The sequence below is a fragment of the Pogoniulus pusillus genome, chromosome 36 (genome assembly GCF_015220805.1).
Source record: "Pogoniulus pusillus isolate bPogPus1 chromosome 36, bPogPus1.pri, whole genome shotgun sequence".
In the NCBI taxonomy this organism is placed as follows: Eukaryota; Metazoa; Chordata; class Aves; order Piciformes; family Lybiidae; genus Pogoniulus; species Pogoniulus pusillus.
Genome location: NC_087299.1, coordinates 3,465,436 through 3,478,310, shown reverse-complemented (window position 1 = coordinate 3,478,310; position 12,875 = coordinate 3,465,436). Strand labels below are relative to the sequence as shown.

At 53.5% G+C, this 12,875-nt stretch overlaps 1 protein-coding gene across 8 annotated transcripts in view; it reads left to right on the top strand.

The window, feature by feature from the left end:
- UBR4 (ubiquitin protein ligase E3 component n-recognin 4) overlaps window positions 1-12,875 on the top strand; it is a 157,122-nt gene that overhangs the window by 9,313 nt on the left and 134,934 nt on the right. For all 8 annotated transcript variants that reach the window (XM_064172127.1, XM_064172126.1, XM_064172123.1 and 5 more), the window contains exons 4-15: window positions 873-1,002; window positions 1,108-1,247; window positions 1,446-1,548; window positions 2,739-2,880; window positions 4,704-4,828; window positions 6,694-6,818; window positions 8,150-8,209; window positions 8,379-8,569; window positions 9,025-9,124; window positions 9,211-9,348; window positions 10,126-10,243; window positions 11,243-11,430. In XM_064172127.1, coding sequence (XP_064028197.1) covers window positions 873-1,002; window positions 1,108-1,247; window positions 1,446-1,548; window positions 2,739-2,880; window positions 4,704-4,828; window positions 6,694-6,818; window positions 8,150-8,209; window positions 8,379-8,569; window positions 9,025-9,124; window positions 9,211-9,348; window positions 10,126-10,243; window positions 11,243-11,430 — 1,560 coding nt within the window. The remainder of the gene's footprint in view (window positions 1-872; window positions 1,003-1,107; window positions 1,248-1,445; window positions 1,549-2,738; window positions 2,881-4,703; window positions 4,829-6,693; window positions 6,819-8,149; window positions 8,210-8,378; window positions 8,570-9,024; window positions 9,125-9,210; window positions 9,349-10,125; window positions 10,244-11,242; window positions 11,431-12,875) is intronic.

Below are 12,875 nucleotides of genomic sequence, written 5' to 3'. Positions count from 1 at the left end.
CTGCAGATAATAAACCATCATGACCTTTGGGCTGAGATCAGAGTGGATCTTGAGAGCCACCCTAGGGAGAGAGACCTGGGGGTGCTGGTGGATGAGAAGCTCCACATCAGCCAGCAATGCGCACTTGCAGCCCAGAGAGCCAACCAGAGTCTGGGCTGCAGCAGAAGAAGTGTGGCCAGCAGGTTGAGGGAGGGGATTCTCCCCCTCTGCTCCACTCTGGTGAGACCCTACCTGGAGGCTCCTAGTTCTGGAGCCTCTGTTAGAAGAAAGATCAGGACATGCTGGAACGTGGCTAGAGAAGGGCCACGAGGCTGAGCAGAGGGCTGGAGCTGCTCTGCTGTGGGGACAGGCTGAGACAGTTGGGGCTGTTCAGTCTGAAGAAGAAAAGGCTCCAAGGAGACCTTATTGTGGCCTTGCAGTATCTGAAGGGGGCTACAGGAAAGCTGGAGAGGGACTTATTAGGATGTCAGGTAGTGATAGGCCTGGGGGGAATGGAGCAAAAGTAGGAGTGGAGTGATCCAGACTGGATGTTAGGAAGAAGTTCTTCAGCATGAGAGTGGTGAGACACTGGAACAGAATGCCCAGAGGGGGTGATGGAAGCCTCATCTCTGGAAGTGTTTAAGGCCAGGCTGGATGTGGCTGTGAGCAGCCTGATCTAGTGTGATGTGCCCTGCCCATGGCAGGGGGGTTTGGAGCTGGCTGAGCCTTGAGGTCCCTTCCAGCCCTGCCCGTTGTAGGATCTGCCATGCTGCAGCAGCTTGACTAATTTGAAGTTTGCAGTGCTCTTAATGCAGCAGGTGAGAATAAAGGATCTCAGGGGCTAAAGGGAGTGAAGAGAGCTGAAGCTGTGCTTGCTGTCTTTCCCTGTGCAGAAGCACCTCATTCTGCTGATAAAGGGGCTCTGCACGGGCTGCAGCCGCCTGGACCGCACCGAAATCATCACCTTCACAGCCATGATGAAGTCAGCCAAGCTGCCTCAGACTGTCAAAACCCTCTCTGATGGTTGGTGCTTTGAGTTCTCCTTTTGTTCCTGCAGCACATGAGTTAGGCATAGCAAACCACCCGGGTTGGGTGTGTGAAAATGATGTTTTGCTGTTTCCCCTGCAGTAGAGGATCAGAAGGAGCTGGCCTCCCCAGTGAGCCCGGAGCTGAGGCAGAAGGAAGTGCAGATGAACTTCCTCAATCAGTTGACATCAGTCTTTAACCCTAGAGTCTCATCATCACCATCTATCATGACAGAGACACAGGTAAAGAAGCAGCAGTCTGCATTTTAGCATTCATAACCTGCTGCAGGGAAGGAACAGAGGGCAGGAACTGGTGGGGGTTTGAGCTACAAGTGTCAAGAAAACCTTTCTGAAGTATTTAGAGCTCTGTGCAGAGGCTTCTCTGTGACACTTTGTGTTTCTAATGCTTCCATAAGACGTTGGGTATGTGCTTCCTTTTAGGTGGAAGGAGAAAATGAGGATCAAGCTTCCACTGATCAAAGCTCTGCAACAAAGACAAAAAGCATTTTCATTGCTCAGAATGTAGCCAGCCTGCAAGAACTTGGTGAGAATTAGCTTCCTAGTGTTGGGGGAGGGGGAGGAAAGCATGGTGGAGCAAATGTCTCTGCACTGTTACAACCTGGGATGGGAATAAACATTCTGACCCTAAGGGTGTACTGGGTTGCATATTGATGTAAGCAAGGAAGGCTCATAGAATCCTAGAAGGGTTTGGCTTGGAAGGGACCTTCAAGATCATCCAGTTCCAACCCCTCTGCCATGGGGAGGGACACCTCCCACTAGCCCAGGTTGTTCAGGGTCTCATCTGGCCTGGCCTTGAGTACCTTCAGGGAGGAGAAATCCACAACCACTTTGAGCAGCCTGTTCCAGTGTCTCACCACCCTCATGCTGAAGAACTTCTTCCTCAGCTCCAGTCTAACCCTGCTCTCCCTCAGCTTCAGTCTGTTCCTCCTTGTCCTGTCTCCAGACACCCTCAGCAGAAGACCCTCTGCAGCCTTCCTGCAGGATCCCTTCAGGTACTGGCAGGCAGCTCTAAGGTCCCCCTGGAGTCTTCTCCTCTCCAGGCTGCACACCTCCAGCTCCCTCATCCTATCCTCACAGCAGAGCTGCTCCAGCCCTTGGACCATCTTTGTGGCCAGGTGGGGTTGGGCTCTGCTGCCAGGCACCCAACAACAGAAGAAGGGGACACAGCCTCAAGCTGTGCCAGGGGAGGAGGTGGATGTTAGGAGGAAGTTCTTCACAGAGTTAGGAGACTCCTTCTGGCTCTCTATAGCTCCCTGAAAGGAGACTGGAGTGAAGTAGGGGTTGGTCTCTTCTCCCAAGGAACAAGAGATCAGACAATGGCCTCAAGTTGCCCCAGGGGAGGTTTAGGTTGGACTTGAGAAGAAACTTCTTCACTTCACTGAAAGGGTTCTCAAAGACAGGAACAGGCTGCCCAGGGAGATGCTTGAGTCCCTAACTCTAGAGGTGTTTAAAAGCCACAGAGATATGATGCTGAGGGCCATGGTTTAGCCCCAGATGTGTCAGAGTGGGAGAATGCTTGGACTGGATGAGCTTAAAGGTCATTGCCAACCCAAATGATCCTGCGACGTTTTCCCACTGCGCAGACCCCAAGCAAGAAGAATGAAGTCAATGCCCCACGAGTCTTAGATCTGTTCTGCTGAGCAGCTCTGCCATGGCACAGCAGAGAACAGCACTGCTGAACTGCTTTGCTTTACTTTGCTTTTGCTTTGTTAGGTGGCTCTGAGAAGCTGCTGAGAGTCTGCCTGAACCTGCCATACTTCCTGCGCTACATCAACCGCTTCCAGGACGCGGTCTCGGCCAACTCCTTCTTCATCATGCCAGCCACAGTGGCTGATGCCACTGCTGTCCGCAACGGGTAAGAGCCTGCCACCACCTTTTCTGGGGGAGGAAGGGAGGCCTTTTCAGTCTGGAGAGGAGAAGACTGAGAGGGGATCTAATAAATCATAGAATCAAGAAGGTTGGAAGAGACCTCCAAGCTCATCCAGTCCAACCGAGCACCCAGCCCTATCCAGTCAACCAGACCATGGCACTAAGTGCCTCATCCAGTCTGTTCTTGAGCACCTCCAGGGATGGTGACTCTACCACCTCCCTGGGCAGCCCATTCCAATGCCAATCACTCTCTCTGACAACAACTTCCTTCTAATATCCAGCCTATACTTCCCCCGGCACAACTTGAGGCTGTGTCCCCTTGTTCTATTGCTGGCTGCCTGGCAGCAGAGCCCAACCCTACCTGGCCACAGCCTCCCTTCAGGTAGTTGTAGACAGCAATGAGCTCTGCCCTGAGCCTCCTCTTCTGCAGGCTGCACCCCCCCAGCTCCCTCAGTCTCTCCTCACAGGGCTGTGCTCCAGGCCCCTCCCCAGCCTTGCTGCCCTTCTCTCAACACCTTCCAGCACCTCAGCATCTCCCTAGGCAACCTGTTCCAATGTCTCACCCCTCTCATGCTGAAGAACTTCTTCCTAACATCCAGTCTGAATCACCCCATTTCCAGCTTTGTTCCATTCCCTCCAGTCCTATCACTGCATGACAGCCTATAAAGTCCCTCCCCATCTTTCTTGTAGGCTCCCTTAAGATACTGCAAGGCCACAATAAAGTCACCTCAGAGCCTTCTCTCTAAACTGAACAGCCCCAACTCCCTCAGTCTCTCCTTATAGGAGAGGTGCTCCAACCCTCTGCTCATCCTCGTGGCCCTTCTCTAGCCACCTTCAGCATCTCTCTAACCCTTTTGGAATAGGGGCTCCAGAACATGAGGATGAGATTGTAAGAGTCACAAAGCACTGGCACAGGCTGCCCAGAGAGGCTGTGGAGTCTCCTTCTCTGGAGAAGGCCTGTCTGGATGTGTTCCTGTGTGTCCTGAGCTAGATTGTGTGGTCTTACTCTGGCAGGGGGTTGGACTCGAAGAGAGGTTGGCAGTGTGTGAGTGCAGCCCAGACAGCAACCCTGTGCTGGGCTGCAGCAAGAGCAGTGTGGGCAGCAGGGCAAGGGAGGGGATTCTGCCCCTTGGCTCTGCTCTCCTCAGACCCCACCTGCAGTCCTGGGGACAGTTCTGGAGCCCCCAAAACAAGCAGGACATGGAAGTGTTGGAGCCAGTGCTGAGGAGGCTACCAAGATGCTGAGAGGGCTGCAGCAGCTCTGCTCTGAGCACAGGCTGAGAGAGTTGGGGCTGTGCAGCCTGGAGAAGAGAAAGCTTGGAGGAGAGCTTGGAGTGGCCTTGCAGGATCTGAAGGGGGCTGCAGGACTATTGACAGAGTCTTGTAATGACAGGATGAGGACTGGGTTTGAACTGACAGAGGGGAGATTGAAACTGGATGATAGGAAGAAGTTGTTTGCAGTGAGGGTGGTGAGACACTGGCACAGGTTGCCCAGGGAGGTTGTGTCTGCTCTCTCCCTGGAGGTGCTCAAGGCCAGGCTGGATGAGGCCTTGAGCAACCTGTTCCAGTGAGAGGTGTCCCTGCCTATGGCAGAGGGTTGGAACTGGCTGAGCTTTGAGATCCCTTCCAAGCTAAACCATTCTATGATTCTGTTATCCCTTCCAGCCCCTACCATCCTGTGATCTGTGACCACTGTTCTGGCTACAGGAGGGAAAAGAGCTGTGCCAGCTGTGCAGGATGAGCCTCTGAGCTGCTTTTCCCCTGTGTGTGTCACGTTGCTGATCCCCCCCACATGTGTCACCCCCACAGGTTTCATTCGCTGGTCATAGATGTGACCATGGCACTGGATACTCTGTCCCTGCCTGTGCTGGAGCCTCTGACACCCACACGTCTCCAGGATGTCACTGTGCTTGCTCTCAGCTGTCTCTATGCAGGTAAAATGGATTTCCTGTGCTGTGTGCTGCTGTGGGGCTGAGGGTTGCTGGTCTCTAGGAGAGGTGGGTTCAGTGGGAGCTCTGCTGTCATCCCTCTGTGGCCTTGGCTGATGTTGAGATCTTGCTGCTCTCTACAGCTCCCTGAAAGGAGGCTGGAGTGAGGTGGGGTTGGTCTCTTCTCTCTACTATCAGGTGAGAAGGTGAGAGAAATGGCCTGAAATTGAGCCAGGAGAGGCTTATGTTGGAGATTAGGAACAATTTGTTTGCTACAGGAGTGGTCAGGCATTGGAACAGGCTGCCCAGGGAGGTGGTGGAGTCCTCATCCCTGGAGGTTAAATATTCCTTAGTTAAATATGCATTATTCTGTAGCAGATTCATAGAATAGAATCAGCCAGGCTGGAAGAGAGCTGCAAGCTCAGCCAGCCCAACCTAGCACCCAGCCCTGCCCAACCAACCAGACCATGGCACTAAGTGCCCCAGCCAGCCTTGACTGCAACATCTCCACGCACACAGACTCCACCACCTCCCTGGGCAGCCCATTCCAATGCCAATCACTCTCTCTGGGAACAACTTCCTAACAACATCCAGCCAAGACCTGCCCTGCCACAGCTGCAGCCTGGGTCCCCTTATTCTGGCTCTGGCTGCCTGGCAGCAGAGCCCAACCCCACCTGGCTACAGCCTCCCTGCAGGCAGCTGCAGACAGCAATGAGCTCTGCCCTGTGCCTCCTCTGCTGCAGGCTGCACCCCCCCAGCTCCCTCAGCCTCTCCTCACAGGGCTGTGCTCCAGGACCCTCCCCAGCCTTGCTGCCCTTCTCTGGACGCCTTCCAGCACCTCAACCTCTCTCTTGTGTTCAGGAGCCCAGAATTGGACACAGCACTGCAGGGGTGTCCTGAGCAGTTCTGAGCACAGGGGCACAAGAGCCTCCCTCATCCTGCTGCCCACACTGCTCCTGAGCCAGCCCAGGATGCCATTGGCTCTGCTGCCCACCTGGGCACTGCTGCCTCCTCTGCAGCTCCTCTCTGCCAGCACCCCCAGGTCCCTCTCTGCCTGGCTGCTCCCAGTGCTGAGCACAGGGGAAGAATAACCTCCCTCATCCTAGTGGCCACACTGTTCAAGAAGTGTCTGCATGTGCCACTCTGGGACATGGTTTAAAGGCCATGGTGGGGTTGGGTTGATGGTTGGCCTCAATGATCTCAGAGATCTTTTCCAACCCAAACAGTTCTGTGATTCTTTGGAGCTTCAAGTCATTTATGCTCTGCTTTCTCCCTTCACTTTGGAGGCTCAGCCCATAACTTCATTTCTCATGGAGTTGGAGGGTGTGCAGCATCCTGCATAGTCTGGGGCTGAGTTCATGTCAGAGTTGTTCTGGTGACACTGGAAGTCAAATCCATTCTGCAGATGTTCTTGTCAGTATCTGAGAGAAGGAGGGTGTTTAGTCCCTCAGGCTGTGACTTCTGCTCTGGGTTTTTGATGGTAATACCATTTAGCAGCACTGATGGCTTCAGCTTAATTGGTTTCACTTCCCATATCAACCTCATTTCCCAGGAGTGCTTTTAAGTACAGCAGGATCTGGAGGGTTTAATTGGTTTGGGTAAGAAGTTAAAGAGCTGAAGCCTTCTTTGTGCTCCTTTCTCAAAGTGATATTGGATTAGAGGGTGACACTTTGCCTCCTTTCATTCTTCTTAGCTTTCTGTAGGACAAAACTTGACTCTTTTGGGGGTGCTTTTGTCATCTGTCAGTGTTCTCAGCTCCATCCAGTCTCTGGGTGTGCTTCATACAGCTTGATTTCATGTGCTGAGGAGGAACATCAAATCCCAAGGCTCAGCTCTTAACAAAGATGTCTCCTTTGCTTGTTTCCCCTCAGGTGTGAGTGTGGCAACCTGCATGGCCATCCTGCACGTGGGGAGCACTCAGCAGGTACGAACTGGGTCCACGAGTTCCAAAGAAGAAGATTATGAGAATGATGCTGCTACTATTGTGCAGAAATGTGTAAGTGAACAGGAGAGGGGTTGGGGGGCAGCAAAGCTGGGGAAGGGAGCTGGAGAGCAGGGCTTGGGAGGAGCAGCTGAGGGAGCTGCTGAGGGTTGTTCAGCCTGGAGAGAAGGCTGAGGAGAGACCACCTTGCTCTCTACAACTCCCTAAAAGGAGGTTGGGGTGAGGTGGGGTTGGTCTCTTCTCTCTAGTAATGGGTGATAGCATGAGAGGAAATGGCCTCAAGATGCACCAGGGGAGGTTTAAGTTAGACATCAGGAAGAATTTGGGGCTGTTCAGTCTGGAGCAGAGGAGGCTCCCAGGTGACCTTCTTGTGGCCTGCCAGGATCTGAAGGAGGCTACAAAAAAGCTGGGGAGGGACTTTTCAGGATATCAGGCAGTGACAGGACTGGGGGGAATGGAGCAAAGCTGGAGGTGGGGAGAGTGAGGCTGGATGTGAGGAGGAAGTTGTTGAGCAGGAGAGTGGTGAGAGGCTGGAATGGGTTGCCCAGGGAGGGGGTTGAGGCCCCATGGCTGGAGGTATTTGAGGCCAGGCTGGCTGAGGCTGTGTGCAGCCTGCTCTAGGGTAGGGTGTCCCTGGGCATGGCAGGGGGTTGGAACTGGCTGCTCCTTGTGCTCCCTTCCAGCCCTGCCTGATTCTACGAGTATAATTTCTTTGCTGCAGCAGTGGTCAGGGATTGGCAGAGGCTTCCCAGGGAGGTGATGGAGTTCCCATCCCTGGAGGTGTTGAAGAAATGTGTGGCCATGGCACCTGGAGACATGATTTAGTGGCCATGGTGGTGTTGGGTTGATGGTTGGACTCGAAGCTCTCACTAAGGAGGGGTGGTTGGACTTGAAGCTCTGTCTAAGGAGGGGTGGTTGGACTTGAAGCTCTCTCTAAGGAGGGGTGGTTGGACTTGAAGCTCTGTCTAAGGAGAGATCGTTGGACTTGAAGCTCTGTCTAAGGAGGGGTGGTTGGACTTGAAGCTCTGTCTAAGGAGGGGTGGTTGGACTTGAAGCTCTGTCTAAGGAGGGGTGGTTGGACTTGAAGCTCTGTCTAAGGAGGGGTGGTTGGACTTGAAGCTCTCTCTAAGGAGAGATGGTTGGGCTTGAAGCTCTCTCTAAGGAGAGCTTTTCCAACTGAAACCATTCAATGACTGATTCTCAGCAAGTGCAGTGCAATCCGCATTGTTGCAGTCTCTCTCTGTCCTTCTTTAGGCATCAGGCCTGGAAGGAAAGAAACTACTGAGGTGTTGAGTTGCAGAGGGCAAAGTCAGATTGCATTTGGAGGTTTTCTCCTTGCCTGCTGGGGTGGTTAACCATTGCCTTGGCTTTGGCTTTCTTTGCAGCTTGAAATCTATGAAATGATTGGCCAAGCCATCAGCAACTCCCGGCGGGCAGGGGGCGAGGTAAGAGTTGGGTCTGGAGGAATCTTTCTTTCTTTGTGTTCATGGTTTTGATGCTGCTGTGGGGTTTTGTTTTGGGGATTGACATCTCTGCTTTTTTGTCTCCTTCATGCATTTGTTTGTTTGTTTGTTTTCTCCCTTCCACCATCCCTTTCACTTTTTGGGGTGATAGCATTATCAGAACTTCCAGCTGCTCGGGGCTTGGTGTCTGCTAAACAGCCTCTTCCTCATCTTGAACCTCAGCCCCACGGCCTTGGCTGATAAGGGGAAGGAGAAAGATCCTTTGGCTGCTCTTCGGGTCAGAGACATTATTGCTCGTACCAAGGAGGGCGTTGGGTCTCCCAAACTAGGACCTGGGAAAGGGTATGTAGCTACCTCACTGAAGGGACCATTGGCCACCTGTCCAACCATGCCCAGCAAGCAGCTGCCATGGGGGCTTGATGGGCTCTTGCCATTGGAACATTTGTAGTTCAGGTCTTGATCCTTGAGAGGAAGTTGTCCTCTGCGCCATGGCAAAGCAGTCACTTTGCTCAGTTGAGTTGAGCTGCAGCACAGCAGGTTCCAGCTCAACACAAGGGGGAACTTCTTCCCTGCAAGAGTCCCAGAGCCCTGGCACAGGCTGCCCAGAGGGGTTGTGGAGTTTCCTTCTCTGGAGACTTTCCAGGCCTGTCTGGATGTGTTCCTGTGTGAGCTGAGCTCACCTGCTCTAGCAGGGAGGTTGGACTCGATCATCTCTTTGGGTCCCTTCCAACCCCTGTGATCTATCTGTGCATTTTTTGCCCCTGAAATGACACTCTTGTGCTTTTGTGCTCCTGTAGGCATCAAGGCTTTGGTGTCCTGTCAGTGGTGCTAGCAAACCATGCCATCAAACTGCTGTCCTCCCTCTTTCAAGATCTGCAAGTGGAGGCATTGCACAAGGTCTGTAGGTAGCATTCTGCTGTGAAACATTTTTCCCTTCTCCACTGAAAGACACTTTAAATCCTCTTCTCCATGCTCTTCTCCAGGGCTGGGAGACTGATGGTCCACCAGCAGTGCTGGACATCATGGCTCAGAGCACATCCATCCAGAGGATTCAGCGGCTGATTGATTCTGTGCCACTCACTAATTTGCTCCTGACTTTGCTGTCTACTTCCTACAGAAAGGTAGGAACTTCTACTGCAGCTTAGGAGTGAGAAGCCTCAGAAAGCTGTTAGAAAATCAGCTGAGACAGATCTGTTAGAAGAAAATGCAAACGGGCTAGGAAGTTCTTCTTGCTTTCATAGGGTCACAGAATCAGCCAGGTTGGAAGAGAGCTCCAAGCTCAGGCAGCCCAACCTAGCACCCAGCCCTGCCCAACCAACCAGACCATGGCACTCAGTGCCCCAGCCAGGCTTGGCTGCAACACCTCCAGGCACACAGACTCCACCACCTCCCTGGGCAGCCCATTCCAATGCCAATCACTCTCTCTGACAACAACTTCCTAACAACAGCCAGCCTCAACCTGCCCTGGCACAGCTTCAGCCTGGGTCCCCTTGCTTTGTTGCTGGCTGCCTGGCAGCAGGGCCCAACCCCACCTGGCTACAGGCAGCTGCAGACAGCAATGAGCTCTGCCCTGAGCCTCCTCTGCTGCAGGCTGCACCCCCCCAGCTCCCTCAGCCTCTCCTCACAGGGCTGTGCTCTGGGCCCCTCCCCAGCCTTGCTGCCCTTCTCTCAACACCTTCCAGCACCTCAACATCTCTCTTGAGTTGAGGAGCCCAGAACTGGACACAGCACTCAAGGTGTGGCCTGAGCAGTGATGAGTGCAGAGGAAATGAGAGGCAAATCACGCTCTCTGTGAGGAACTTCCTCCTAATACCAAGCCTATACCTCTCCCAGCACAACTTTCAAGTTCCTCTTCCTCCTTTATCCCCAGGCTGAACTTTTCCTGTTGTTCTTCCCAGGCTTGTGTCTTGCAGCGTCAGAGGAAGGGCTCCATGAGCAGCGACGCCAGCGCCTCCACGGACTCCAATACTTACTATGAGGATGACTTCAGCAGCACAGAGGAGGACAGCAGCCAAGGTAATGGAGTCTGCAGCAGGACTTTACACTGCCTTTCAGATTCAGGGCAAAGCTGGCTGCTGGGCTGTGTGTCCTTTTTTGGGCTGGAGTGACTGAAAGTGCTTAAAAGTGCAGCCAGTTTGGAAGGTCATAGAATCATAGAATGGGTTAGGTTGGAAGGGACCTCAAAGATCATCCATTTCCAACCCCCTGTCATAGACAGAGACACCTCCCACTAGAACAGGTCGCTCAAGGCCTCATCCAGCCTGGTCTTGGATACCTCCAGGGAGGTTGTGGAGCACAGGATGAGCACCTCCAGGGAGGTTGTGGAGCACAGAATCACCGAACGTGATCAAAGATCACATTCTGTGATTCTGTGCTCCACAACCTCCCTGGGCAACCTTTGCCAGTGTCTCACCACCCTCAGCCTGTGCCAGTGTCTCACCACCCTCAACCTGTGCCAGTGTCTTCACCATCCTCACTGCAGAGAACTTCTTCCTCACATCCAGTTTCAATCTCTCCTCTGCCAGTTCAAACTCATTCCTCCTCCTCCTCCTCTCGTGACCAGACCTTGTCAATAGTCCCTCCCCAGCCTTCCTGTAGCTCACTTCAGCTACTGGAAGGCTGCTCCAAGGTCTCCTCAAACCCTTCTCCTCTCCAGCCTGCAAAGCCCCAATTCTCTCAGCCTGTCCTCATAGCAGAGCTGCTGCAGCCTTCTCAGCATCTTCATGGCCCTCTGGCTGTGCTCCAGATCCGTTGGGCAGCTTTAGTGCTGGCTGTGTGGTGTTCATGTAGACAGGAGGCTGAGTGGCTGGGACTGAGCTGTCTTTGCTTAAGAGGAGAGTGAAAATGATTCCTTGTTGTGAATTCCTGTTGGACTTGTGTAAAAGCAATTTGGGAAGGCAAAAAGGGAGACAGCAGAGCCCTTAACTCTGCTCACTGAAGCTCCTCTCTAAGCTGAGCACTCCACACGAGGTCTTTCTTCCTAACACTCCTGTTTTTTCCTGCCTGCTGCTTTAGATGATGACAGTGAACCAATCCTTGGGCAATGGTTTGAAGAGACAATCTCTCCCAGCAAAGAAAAAGTGGCTCCACCACCACCTCCTCCACCACCCCCTTTGGAGAGCTCCCCTAGAGTGAAGAGCCCAAACAAACAGAGCACAGGGGAGAATGGGAACATCCTGGCCAGCCGCAAAGACCCGGAGCTGGTATGGGAAGCTCTTCAGGCTTCATGAAAGGCCTGGTGTGCCATAGCAGGGCTTAACTGGCAGTGCCAGCTGCCTTGGCAGACAGGTAGCTTCAGTGAATTGATGATGGAGAATGGCTGAGTGGCTTGGAGAAGTTTTCTCTGCCCTCACATGGAACATAGAATCCTAGAATGGGTTGGGTTGGAAGGGACCTTTGAGATCATCCAGCTTGAACCTCCTGCCGTGGGTATGGATACCTCCCACTAGCCCAGGTTGCTCAGGGCCTCATCCAGTCTGGCCTTGAACACCTCCATGGAGGGGACATTCACAGCCTTCCTGCATAAGAGTATTTGTTAGTGCCAAGGAAGGGTAAAATCCATTTAGGTTACTGAGGGAGAGGGAAAAAGAGGACAGATCTGTAAGCAGAATGACTTTCTGATGGCATGATTTCTCTCCAAATCCATGGGGTAAAGACAAAAGTCAATCCTGCATGGAGGGCTTGCAGACTTGCAGCCTTCTCAGAGAAGTAAAACTGGTCCTGAGACACAACACAGAGCACAGTGAGCTGGGTTGTGGTGAACAAACCTCTAACTCCATGGCTGGGGGTGGAGTTCCTGGAGTCATTAAGGTTGGAAAAGATCTCCAAGATCATCAAGTCCAACCATCATCCCAACACCACCATGCCCACTAAACCATAGAATCAGCCAGGTTGGAAGAGAGCTCCAAGCTCAGCCAGCCCAACCTAGCACCCAAATTGGCACCCAACCAACCAGACCATGGCACTCAGTGCCCCAGACAGCCTTGGCTGCAACACCTCCAGCCACACAGACTCCACCACCTCCCTGGGCAGCCCATTCCAATGCCAATCACTCTCTCTGACAACAACTTCCTAACAACATCCAGACTCAACCTGCCCTGACACAGCTTCAGCCTGGCTCCCCTTGTTCTGTTGCTGGCTGCCTGGCAGCAGAGCCCAACCCCACCTGGCTACAGCCTCCCTGCAGGCAGCTGCAGACAGCAATGAGCTCTGCCCTGAGCCTCCTCTTCTGCAGGCTGCACCCCCCCAGCTCCCTCAACCTCTCCTCACAGGGCTGTGCTCCAGGCCCCTCCCCAGCCTTGCTGCCCTTCTCTCAACACCTCCCAGCACCTCAACAACTCTCCTGAACTGAGGAGCCCAGAACTGAACACATCAATCAAGGGGTGGCCTGAGCAGTGCTGAGCACAGGGGCACAAGAACCTCCCTTGTCCTGCTGCCCACACTGCTCCTGAGCCAGCCCAGGATGCCATTGGCTCTGCTGCCCACCTGGGCACTGCTGCCTCCTCTTCAGCTCCTCTCTCCCAGCACCCCCAGCTCCCTCTCTGCCTGGCTGCTCTCAGCCACTCTGGCCCCAGCCTGTAGTGCTGCTTGGGGTTGTTGTGGCAGAACCCTGCCCTTGGCCTTGTTCAGTCTCATCCCTTTGTCCCAG